Source organism: Lycorma delicatula, chromosome 4, assembly GCF_047948215.1.
Source record: "Lycorma delicatula isolate Av1 chromosome 4, ASM4794821v1, whole genome shotgun sequence".
Lineage (NCBI taxonomy): Eukaryota > Metazoa > Arthropoda > Insecta > Hemiptera > Fulgoridae > Lycorma > Lycorma delicatula.
Window position 1 is genome coordinate 74,370,706 of NC_134458.1, and position 12,672 is coordinate 74,383,377.

The 12,672-nt window shown below is 30.3% G+C and overlaps 1 protein-coding gene across 1 annotated transcript in view; it reads left to right on the forward strand.

Annotated features, from left to right (window-relative positions):
- The window catches only part of Cadps (calcium-dependent secretion activator 1), a 310,167-nt gene that overhangs the window by 107,878 nt on the left and 189,617 nt on the right, over positions 1-12,672 (forward strand). Inside the window, exons 15-17 of the mRNA XM_075363363.1 lie at positions 1,675-1,695; positions 10,078-10,266; positions 12,462-12,598. Coding sequence (XP_075219478.1) covers positions 1,675-1,695; positions 10,078-10,266; positions 12,462-12,598 — 347 coding nt within the window. The remainder of the gene's footprint in view (positions 1-1,674; positions 1,696-10,077; positions 10,267-12,461; positions 12,599-12,672) is intronic.

Here is a 12,672-nt window from a genome sequence, read left to right on the forward strand (position 1 = left end):
CATGCAGCCACTAAACAGTAAACAGTCCACAGCTGGGCTCTCCTACCAGATAAAAAGGAGTCACTGTCCCTTCATGTTCCACTAACCCCAGCATGGAGAACCTATCAGGGTCACATCTACCTACACCTGTAGAAACAGTAGTGGGGTAGAACAATCCTGAATAGGAAAACTGCTGGGTGATGAGAAAGGACAATCTACTCTAATGGGTAGATCAGTCAACTATCCGAATTTATCCTTGAAAATAAAGGATAAGAAAGACGTTTTTATTGTCTTTATCAAGACGACTTAGTATCATGTTGTTTGAATGTCATTAATTATTGACTGTATTTGAATAATTTGTCACTCAATTCAGAGAAGATTGTAAATCTACCTTTTGATAATAATTTCTGTAATTGCAAATAATTAAATTAATCTAGTTATTAATAATGTTAATGTTTAGAATTTTTGGTAGTAAATAGCATATTTAACCGCATTTAATCAATTCTGGTCAGGGTGTGGACCTATCTACTGCTTCTGGCCTTCTAAATTTCTCTATCAAAAAACCTTACTTAAATCATATCCTTTCATAATGACATCCTCCAATAGCTTATCTCTTCACCAATTCCTAGGTTTGTCTTCTGTTGTGTTTTTATTATTTAGATAATTTTTAATTCTTCTTCCATTCTGTTTAGATGTCCAAACCGTCTTGCTCCATTCTGTTCAGTCCTTTCCTGCACTCTCTAAATCTCAATCTTCTCTTTCATGCTCTCATGTGTTTCCTGTAATTTTTTTACTAAGATGCTTTTTATAAGATTTCTAAATACTTAGGAGTTTATATTGGTTAACAAAATAAAAACAGATGTTCACAGAAATATTAATCAATTGTCTTTAAGGTCATAAAAAGTAAAAAAATATGAACGGTAGTTGTGCAGTTCTTTTATCATGAAACTGAGTGAATCAGAATTAGTAGTGACTAGTAAATGTTTAATTCAAGAACATCCACATCATTTAAGGAGCATACAAGATGGTGTAGGAGGTTACAGGTTTCCAGTAAATAACTTCAGTAATTCCTCAAGCTCCTTTTGTGTTACCATTTTAAAAACCTTTCATCATGAAGACCAGATTTACTCAAAATGATAATCATAAAGTATAAAATAATTAAAATATGAATGATGGAACATTTATTAAAATATGTAGTATAAATTCATTTATTTGTGTTATTTATAGAATCCTTTATTGTTCTTTTATAAATCTATTGTCTTATTGTAGTTTTGTGGCAAAATATAAAGTTATCTCTTAAATTTTTAGTAGTTCCGTCTTAAAAGACATTACATTCAACTGTCAAATCGTTGTTGTCATAATGTGAAGTCCATGCTCAACAAATCAAATGTGGTCTAGTATTAATTATGATATCAGTAATCAGATCTTCATAGATAACAAACAATAGAATCCTGCTCAGAACTAAAAAAAATAGAGTGAATTCTCATCATGAGATTGATAAGAAATATATCAGGTTCATCCGAAGAAAATTGATAATATTTTTTTTAATTTCTTTTCTGTTCATGCTTTATTACGAATTGAGTATGTGTAAGAAGTGTATTTATCAATATGTTAGTTCAACCATTCACATAAGTTGTTTATTACAAATTTTTTTAAGCTCTGAGCTAGAGTTAATAATTTTTTATTTTTTACCAGCCAATCTGATGGTGGGGATGGGTAAGTAGATGTTTATTTATGTAATTAATAAAAGCTATTTGTACAAATTATCGTCTTACTGTATTTTCAAAATATAGCATTATTTTGAGATAGTCTGGGTTCAAGTTTTATATATGTATAATAATATAATAAAAGTAATATATAAAAAAAGTCTATATATACAGAGGAAGTTAGTTCTTACTACCGTGCTATTCAAATGTGTTGGTAAATCATTACTGTAATATTATTAAAAATTAGGAATTAAAATGTTGTGTGTTTGTTATGAGATGAATTATGAATATTTATATTGTAGAATAACAGAATGTATTGATTAGGAAGTTGAGAACATAGATGTTAGTAAAGAAAGTAGTGGGGGCATCCAGAAAGTACAGAAGTGTATGCAGATAATGAAGTTGGTATCCCATTAACAATACAAAGTCGAATAGTTCTCAGTTTTATTAGTTCAGTATTATTCAAATTTCATGAGTAAATAATTAATAAATAGTTTAGTATATTGCATCCTAAAAGGAGAATATAATTATGTATAAAATATGAGTATTTAATAAAATTATAAACTGTATTTAATAAAATATAAAACATTTGTAAAATTAAATAGTGATTAGAAGAATAAATAAAGGTTTGTAGTTGATGTTTTATTATTACAAGTTTAAAATTTATTACTAAGAGATGTTCTTTACTTTTTGGAAAACCTTCATGCGGTAATTATTACTGTTTTTTTTTTATTATAGATAACATATATTTCTTCTATATAGAAAACATGTGATGAAATTATAGAAAGCCAACTTAGAAATATAATTGCAGAGGATGTTTGTAATGCTGTGATGCAGTTTTTTCCTCAGTGATATTGCAGGTGGCACTCTTGTCAATGGCTCTCATCTTATAGTCAATATGAGGCTCATTTAATTTGGGATTATTTACTGTATTTAATCTGTGTTATGTTAATTTGTTTTATGCAGCAAAATTGCCACATACAGGTGGCACACAAAATGATCCAACATTTGGTTTTGTTAAAAAATATTTATTTAAATTTTAATATAGAAAATAAAAATACAACGTCTTTACTATATACCTGGAGATTATGTTCTACTTATCACATGTTCAATATGACCACCATAACTTCTACCAACTTCTTCAGCCGAACTTCTATGCTGTTAATAACTTGACGACATATATCCTCGGTTATCTCGTTGCATGCCTCAATGATCAGCACTCACAATTCCGTCACTCTATGAGGATGTTTAGGGAAAATCTTTTCCTTTAGAAATCCCCCAAAGAAAATAATCACACAGATACAAATCAGGAATGTTCGGGGCCAGTTCTGTCCACACAGAAAATGATTAGGAAATTGGTTTGAAATGACTTGCATTAAAAGTTTCATGCAGTAAGTCTAAAACAATATTAGCTGTGTTAATTATTTAAATTAATTAGCTATGTTCAGTTATAGCTGTTACAATTATTAGCTATATAAAACTACTCTTTTTATAATTGAAACCTTTTTGCAATAATTGAAACCTGAGCAACAAAATACTCTACCATAGTTCTTGGAGTGTGATGCATCTTTTTAAGAAGCATGTGTGAATTTTTGGAAGTCCAAAAATGCATATTTTGTTTATTAACAATCCGTCTAGGTGAAAATGTGCTGCATCTGAAAACCAAACATTTGTTTAACAATACGTCTTGGTTCACAGCCAATTCACAGTGAATGCCATTCTTTGATATTTGTTGTCAACCATTAATCTAGGCAACACTGTTATTTTGTATGTATACAAATGCAAATCAATTTTTAAATTCATTGTACAGATTGTCTAGAAATCCCAAGTTGTGCTGCTGCTTTTCTTGTTGATTTGCCGAGGCTTCTCAGCAACGCTGCTCTGACAGTTTCGACAATCTGTGGAAAACAAATATGGCAGGTCGTTTGCACTAACTCTCTAATACTGAACCTTTACTATTACATTTTTTTGTTAAGTCTAGACATATTGTTTTAAATGTGGGTGACCACCAAGTTTGAAAATTAGCATGAAACCGTCATTGTGTAAGCACCTCACTTTTCGTTTCATTAAAAAACAACACAGTCTTTATGCGCTGTTCAACAGTCAGTCTTCTTTTGTCAACCATCTTGAAATGATACACAAACAGTGAACTTGGAAAGAGAAGAAACTAATACTCATGAACTGTTGTCACTTCTGCCAACATAAAACATATTAATAATTACTAACCCAAACAATTATTGCCAAAATAAATGTTGGATCATTTTGTGTGTCACTCTGTATAATAGTGTTATTTGACTATATACTAAACAAATTTCTATAATCATTTAAACTGAATGCCATCTTCAATGATATTGAGGAAGAATGTGGATCATAGTCTTGTAAATGTTTTCTGGAACCATACTTACAAATATTTTGAAGAATGAGTTGTGATTTTTTATTTTTCTGTAAAACTGTTAATATAATTATGTTTCCTATGAGCAAAAATGTATATAAAAATTTTAAACCTACGTAGTTTAGGGACAGTATAACCTATGAAGTAAGAGGATAGTGGATTTTAACTACTATTTTTCTCTTTCATGCACTGATGGAGAAGAGAGTGATTGTATAAAAAGATTATATATGTATATATGTAATTAACAGGGCTGGGATGTCAGGTTACTTGACTAATATTTAAAATTAAAGGTAACTTTGTTAAAAGGAATGATTTTATATACTAATTCCAATTTTTACATATAGTTATTTCCTTTTTTATGTTTAAAATGCAAACCTGCTTGTTCAGTGCACATTTTACACTGACCTGGAATGGAACTCCAAATCATTGAACACAAACCCTTACCTAATTCTAATATGAAGAAAGCCTTTTCTTTTTAAGTTTTTAGTTGTGTAATATCTTTTAGTCTATGTGCATACACTGTGTATTTATAAAATTCTTCATTAGGAGAGTTGCATAGTGATAAGTCATAGACCTAGCAGTTGGCAGCCTTTGTGGTTGTTCTTTGTTGTCCACTGTATTCTGAAATATTAATATTGAGGCAATTTTTTACATTCAGACTGAAGGATGTTGGTTTTCCATCTCTATGCAAAACAAAAGATAGATTTTCAGAAAGAGGACTTTTTGTCATATCAGGTATAACAATATCCTGGAGTATTTCTAAGAGCAAGTTTCTGCAGTTATTACACTTTCAAATAATCAAGGACTAATTTATTATTCAATGGTGTAAATTTTATCCTCTACTATAATATCTGACTAATTTAATTTGTCCTAAAAATACATTTATTTTTTTAAAACAAACATACTTTTGGCAGTTGAAATACCCATTTAATTTAAATGTAACCTCATTTATCTATATTATCTTTTTACAAAATCATAATCTCCTTCATGACAAATTAGTACTTATCAAAATACCCACTATCAGTCTAAATTGTCTTCTTGAAGAGATTATAAAAACTGTGGCTTTAACTGTTTTAGAATCTTATAGTAAATCTTAGCTCTCATTTCTAATTTTAAAGTTCCCTTTCCAGCCAACTTAGTTGGACTGTTTATAACTGGTTGCTACCTCCATGAATCATGAGACCTTGCTGATGGTGAGGGGGCTTGAGTGCTCAGTGATACAGAGTAGCTGGATCGAAGGTGCAACCATATCAGAGAGGTATCTGTTGAGAGCCAGACTAAGGAATGATTCCTGAAAGAGGGCAGCAGCTCTTTCAGTAGTTGTTAAGAGCGTAGGTCAGGATGACTTAAACAGTCATTTCATCACTCAATCCTCTGAGTACTGCACAGCTGAAAGCAATGGAAAACTACAGCTGCTTTTTTTTCAAGAAAATTTTGCTCTCTGCATTTTCATATAACAAAGATGGAGGTACCTTCCTTGGTAAAATATTCCGGAGGTAAACTAGTCCCCTGTTCGGATCTCCGGGTTGGGACTACTGAGGAAAGGGTCACCAGAAAATTAAAAAATAACATTCTACGAGTTGGAGCGTGGAATGTTAGAAGTCTAAAAAAGGTTGTTAGGTTAGAAAATTTAAAGAGGGAAATGTTTAGGTTAAATGTAGATGTAGGAATGGGCAGGCAGAGGATTAGGTTTCGTAATGAACAAGAAGATAGGGAAGAGAGTAGAGTATTTCAAAATACATAGCGATAGAATCTTTGTAATATGGATAAAATTTAAACCTAAACTGACAACGATTGTTAACGTCTATATGCCTACAAGCGCCCATGATGATGATGATGAGGTAGAGTGTGTATATGAAGAAATTTACGAAGCAATTAAACACATAAAAGAGGATGAAAATTTAATAATAGTTGGAGATTGGAATGCAAGCATTGGAAAAGGCAAGGAAGGAAATATAGTGAAATGATGTGAAGATGTGGCTTATTGAAAGATAATTCAAAATCAAAATCATTGTTGTCTTCTTTAGTACTACCTGATTCTTCATCGCTGCTTTCGAAACATACATTCACAGGTGGCTCAGGAACTGGAATAATTTCACTGTGAGGTACAGGCCGGATTGCAGATTGCAATGGATATTTTACTGTATGTTTAGATTTTTTAGAAATTCCAGACACACTTGTTAAACAAAAGTAACAATCGGTTACACGATCCTTTGGTTCAGGCCAAACCATTGGTGTACCAAATGGCAAAGCCATCCTCTTAAATATACAGAACAATTAATCCATACTATATGAGCCCATGTCATATCCTGATCACCAATTTTACGCTGAAAGTACAAATGATATGCTTTTTTAATTAAAGGTGGAATGCTTTTCTATCTGATTTTATGATAAACTCACCACATACATAACAAAAGGCTTCCACATCATTTACACAATTTCGAGGCATTATGACACTGCACTGTTAACAAACTTAGACAGCAATAAGACTGAACAAAATTAATTTATTCCTAAATCCAGTGCTTAATACAAACAACACAGCTGTTTTTTTCAGCTACCTGTTTTGACCTGCACAGACATGATTAATTTTGTCCATGAAAGCTCACTCTTTGGTATTAGATATGGTGTCATAATATGTGACGATGATATGATTTAATTCTTTGTCTAGTATTGTTTATTTATAGCTTACAAATTATGTTAACAAAGTTAAACAATAAAAAATGAGCTAACAAAATACAATACAGGAGCTAACTATACGTTGAAAAATGAAAAAAGTCCTTTATTTAAATTTTTTCAAAAATGGTGTTCGATAGAAAGATTTTGAGTTCATATTCGTTTTCAGCACCAAAAAACAAATTAAAATCATGTATTGCATGTTAGGAAACGAAAATTATGTTTATCAGTGTAATTTTGTTAATTTTTATGTGTTAATTGTTTGAATTACACTACAAACAGTAAAGCAATGCCCCATTTTAACTCAGCTTTCTGGCATTTTGTATGTTTTTTGTTTGTGAAGTAGTTACAGTCAAATCTACTTTCTGATTTTTATGAAATTTTGCAGTAAGGCTTCTTGCTATTGTTTGAAATAACATAAAAATAATAATAAAATTTTTTGTTTTAAATTGGCATCTACCATCTTTCTTAAACATGATGAAGGAAAGGACTGGTAGAAGAGAAGTTTCTGTTGTTAAGCTAAGCTTGTGGGAGATTGAACACATCATCTCCTCTTCTATTTTAATATGATCCTGGCTATGAGCCCTTCCTTAGGCTTTATAGGCAGGTCATTACTAGGACTATAACTGTCATAATGTTGCCTGTAGCTTCAGATATCATACTGTGATCAAGATAGCACCAGCATATTGCCATAGCCGATCTACTATAATAAATAACCATGATAGATTCTGTTTTATTTACTGTTCTGTTTATAATTTTAATTTTACTTTATTAATTAAATTTTTTTGTAGAGCCCAGTTTGTTAAATTCAGTATAAAGTACAGCACTTTATGTTCTCAATGAGGTCTACTGTTTCCAGAACTATTGGTCTTAGTATATATTTGAAGTTGTGAGAGGTTAAGTCATGAAAATCTTCATCTTTATTGTAAATGCTCATACTGTTTCTAACTGTATTTAGGCCAATAAATATAAAATTTTATATTGCCTCTGTGTTTTGTGTGTGTGAGTGTGTGTGTGTGTACACACACATTAGCTTACATTTGCATGTATATATGAGAATGTTGCATGAATTTTATTTTAAAGTTGTTTAAACAGAATCAACTGACTTCAGATGTGCTTAGAAAGGATAAAAAATAAAATAATTTTTAATTATCATATTATTATTAGAATATTACATCTTAGTTCCCATATTTAATATTATGAACAACATATTTAAGTTCCTACAATAAAGGACTTCATCAGTTGAATATAATTCATTATAATTAAAATGTTATTTTATGCTCTTTTACTTACATTTTGATTGTAATATATTTTTTAGATTTCTATGTTAATCTGTTGAGTGAGATATTCATTGTGAATATCATTTTTATTCTTTGTATTATGATTATTTGTTCATATCTTAACAAGACAAGAGATTTTGGATTCATATCAGTTTCATACTTATATTATAATAAAATTCTTACTAAATCTGCTAATAAAAAGCATATTATATGACTGTCTATTTTATATTTATAATAAATAACACTTCTGAATTTTAAAAACGCTTTGTAAATTAAAACATCCATGAAACAAATATGACAAAATGAGATCATAAAGATTATTACATTTAATTTTTATATACCCAGTGTATTTAACTAAAAGAGTAATCAACCTATGGTATTTCACTGCATAAGTTATTAATATTTTTATTCTACCAAACATATTTATTGACTACTAACAGTTTAAAGTTATAATTTTCTCTTACTAAATTTTTTAAGCATGTACAGGTGTTTTAGTGAATGAGGTGATTTGGTAACATTATTAAGTCAGTTATGAAGGAGTTGGTGGAATTGCTCATCATCATTTTATAAACTCTGTTCTAGGACTTTATTTCAATGCAGTTATGGAACACAATGCAGCATTTAAAAGAATTCTTTTAGTTTTATGGCTGCTGAAGATGGTTTTTTAAACCTTTATAGAAATCAATATAATAATCTTGTTGCTATCAGTTTGCATTATGAAGTCGTAGGTAAACAATTGTAATGGAAAGGTATTATGCTAATGAAATGAAATAACAGTATATAACCTTTGTCTACTTCATAAAATGTTTTAAAAATAACTTTCTGAACCCATTATTGAGGATATTTTATACAAATATCTGCATTACCATTGTATAAAATTCAAATTTTTCACATAATGAATGAAGGTTATTGTACAAAGTGAATCAGTTGTTTCTAAAAAATATTATACATGCTAAATCAAAATGAAGAGCTTGTAAAAAGCCTTTTAATGAATAATCCAGTTCATTTTAATTCAGTAAACACAGTTTCTATACTAGATGCACTCAAATCCTAGAACAGCTACGTAAAAGCTCTTTTAAGTTCGTTAGTTACAATGTTATGCACAGTCTCATCCTTTGGTGTAATTAGACCTTATTTTTTAGAGGTCTAAGATGGAAATTCTGTTAACAGTAACTACATAGGGTTTTATTAACATATTGGAGGAATTCATTATTCTTGAACTTACTCATCATCCAGTTAATACATTTTTCTGCAAGTGGAGTTAAAAACCTGAGGGAGCTTTCATAGAAATTTTGAGAACTTTAATTTCTAACCATGTTTTCTCTCATAATAGAAATATGGTATTTCCTATCAGATTATATTACTATGATTTACAGATTACTATGATTACAGATTATATTATATCACTATGTCTAGTGTTAATTATTGACCATCATGAAAATGTTTTATTTATATAAAGGTAAAAAATAAGGCACAGTGTAAAATGTATGTAATTAAACAATTGCTTTTTTGTATATTTTCATTTGGTATGTGCTAATCAATGAAAATGCAGCCAATTAATCACAACATCAAAATTTTCTGATTGACTGATTTTTGAATATAAACATAAAACAATATAATATACAAAAAAATTAACTAAACAAACGCCCTATAATATTTGTTTAATAGTCAGTACCTTATTGCTCTACCAACTAAGTTATTGACTTAGCGTAGTTGGTAAAGCAATTGGCTATTGACTTTATTTTAAATATGGTTATTGTATTTTATTATGTTCTTGCTAAATAATTTGTAAAAAAAGAAATTTGACAAAAAACTGTCAAGTTTGTTATAGAGATCTTTGAAAAACATCACTTTAAGTTCTTAAAAATAATTTATATTCTCCAAAAGTATTTTAATTAATCAGTTAATCTTTGGAGTTTGGAGTGATTTGTTTTTTTTTTTTAAATTAAACTAAAGGGTTTTTTGTTACAGTTTATTTATAAAATTCTGGGATTTTCTATACCTTTAAAAATTATATGCTTTAACTAACATGGTATATTTATTTCAGATCTTGAGGGAGGAAGGTGTTTTTTTAATGCCGTCAAAGAAGGAGACAGTGTCTTATTAGCCTGTGATGATGAAAATGAGTGTCACTTATGGGTAATGGCTATGTATCGAGCAACTGGTCAGAGCCACAAACCAACACCTCTTATATCACCTGCTGGGAAGAACTCAACTATCTCAAAGATTCAAGGCGGTGAGAGTTAATGACATCTTTTTGGATATTTTCTGTTAAGTGTTAAGAAAGTTAAATGTTTGTGTTGCCATACATTATATTATATAATTTTCATTACATTATTGTTTAAATAATAAGTTTATTTATTCCAGAGGCATTGTTGACTATGATATACATATTTTCATATGACTACTGACAGCAAAATCTGTTTAAACAGATAAAGATCTTTTTGACATTACTACCACATGATCTTCACTAGGTACACGATCTAGCAATTTTTGACTGGTGCTGTACTCCACTTTAGTTTGTTGTTTGGCTATGTCGTGCGCTCCCAATCAATTGAAAAAAAAGTGTGAGCAGTTGTTTAGAAGGTTAAAAAATTCTGGGCATGATTCACGATCTGGTAAATTTGTTGTCGCAGGCATATTTTGAATACCCCTATAGCCATACCATTTATAAAAAATTATTGTTACTCAGATCTTATTCTGTGGTTAATAATAGGCATTAATATTTCTGCACTCCTGGAAAAGGAAATGTCAAGTGCCAAACAGGCATGCTTCCTTGACAAGGAAACATTCCTTTGTCAAGTCATCCCTCTTTGTTTGGAACTTATCCAGTGATCTCATGAACCTATACATAAACCATGCCATGCTCTTGAGCACGTACCTGCAGGTTGTGTAAAATCTTATACTCTTCCATTAATGAGATTGCATTATATCATTTTTTACACGGTCAACTAATCATATAAAATTCATAGATACAGTTGTGCACCCAGAGAAAGTAAAATGAGTACTGACTTTTAACAAAATAGTGTACTTCAATGATTAAATGTTGAGTGACTTATCACATAATATCTGTACAATATCATTTCTTATGATTACTGTTCTTCATAATTGTTGAAATGAAAACATTTTTTACTACAAATTAATGTTTGTAACATAAAAAACTAATATGAATCATTATGAAATAGAATGAAAGAATATAATGAAAAATAGTTACTCGATATTGTGAAAAAGATCCCATTTTTCCTTTTTATGAATATCTTCATTTGTATTTAGATCTATTTAAATAGTAAACCTGTTTATGTATTTTCAAATAATAACATAGCAGTATGACTTTAATATAATAATATTAGCTAAGATTAAAAAATCTGTAGCTTTTTCACTCATTTCATCCCTGAACATATTCAGTTATGGCAGATGAAGCCTACAATAAGATATCTAATGCATGTTAATGGCTGTGTGTGGTTATGTTAATTAACCCTGTGTGTGTGTGTGTTAATGTGTCTGTGTATGCACACACACACACACACACACACACACACACAATGTATGTTAATGGCTGTGTGTGGTTATGTTAATTAACCCTGTGTATGTGTGTTAATGTGTATATGTATGCGCGCGCGCACACACACACACACACACACACACACACTCATATGAAGAAAGAGAGAGTTTTATAAAAATCTATTTTATAAAATTCAAAACAAAAAACTACATAGCGGCATATTTTATTACATAGTGACAAAAACTATCTTTCTTTCTTTTCTGTTTAGCCTCCGGTAACTACCGTTTAGATAATACTTCAGAGGATGAATAAGGATGATATGTATGAGTGTAAATGAATGTCTTGTACATTCTCAGTTCGACCATACCTGAGATGTGTGGTTAATTAAAACCCAACCACCAAAGAACACCGGTATCCACGATCTAGTATTCAAGTCCGTGTAAAAATAACTGGCTTTACTAGGACTTGAACGCTGGAACTCTCGACTTCCAAATCAGCTGATTTGGGAAGACGCGTTCACCACTAGACCAACCCGGTGGGTCGACAAAAACTATCTGACATCAGTGTACATCACCTTCATTATATAAGTTGCTAACATTTTTCAGAAATAAGAGCAAATAGAGATAATAATAGAAAGAATGTTGCCATAAACAGAGCAAATAAAACTTGCCAGGTAGTGTCCTTCATGCTGAAAGGCAAGGAGAGATCTCTTCAAATATTTCTATCTTGAGAAGGCTTGTACATTGTGAACATTTTTACACATTATTACAGTTCAGAATTGAGAACACTTTATTAATCATACAAGTGTGTAATTATCAAATCGTTACGAAACAAGGAGAACCCATTTTGTTTTTAATTTGTCTTTTTATTTTAAACTATATTTTGTCATGTTGATTAAAGAAAATGATACAATAACTTCTTTTTTTTAGATGCTGATCGAGCTCGGAAACATGGAATGGAGGAATTCATTTCTGCTGATCCGTGCAAGTTTGATCATGCATCTCTTTTCAAAATGTTACAAACTCTAACGCTCGACTATAGACTGAATGATCCTTACTGCTCTCTGGTCAGCATATATGTAACTAATTAATCATGTAGTGTATATGTAATGTATTTCTCTGTTATCTATTCATTGATGTT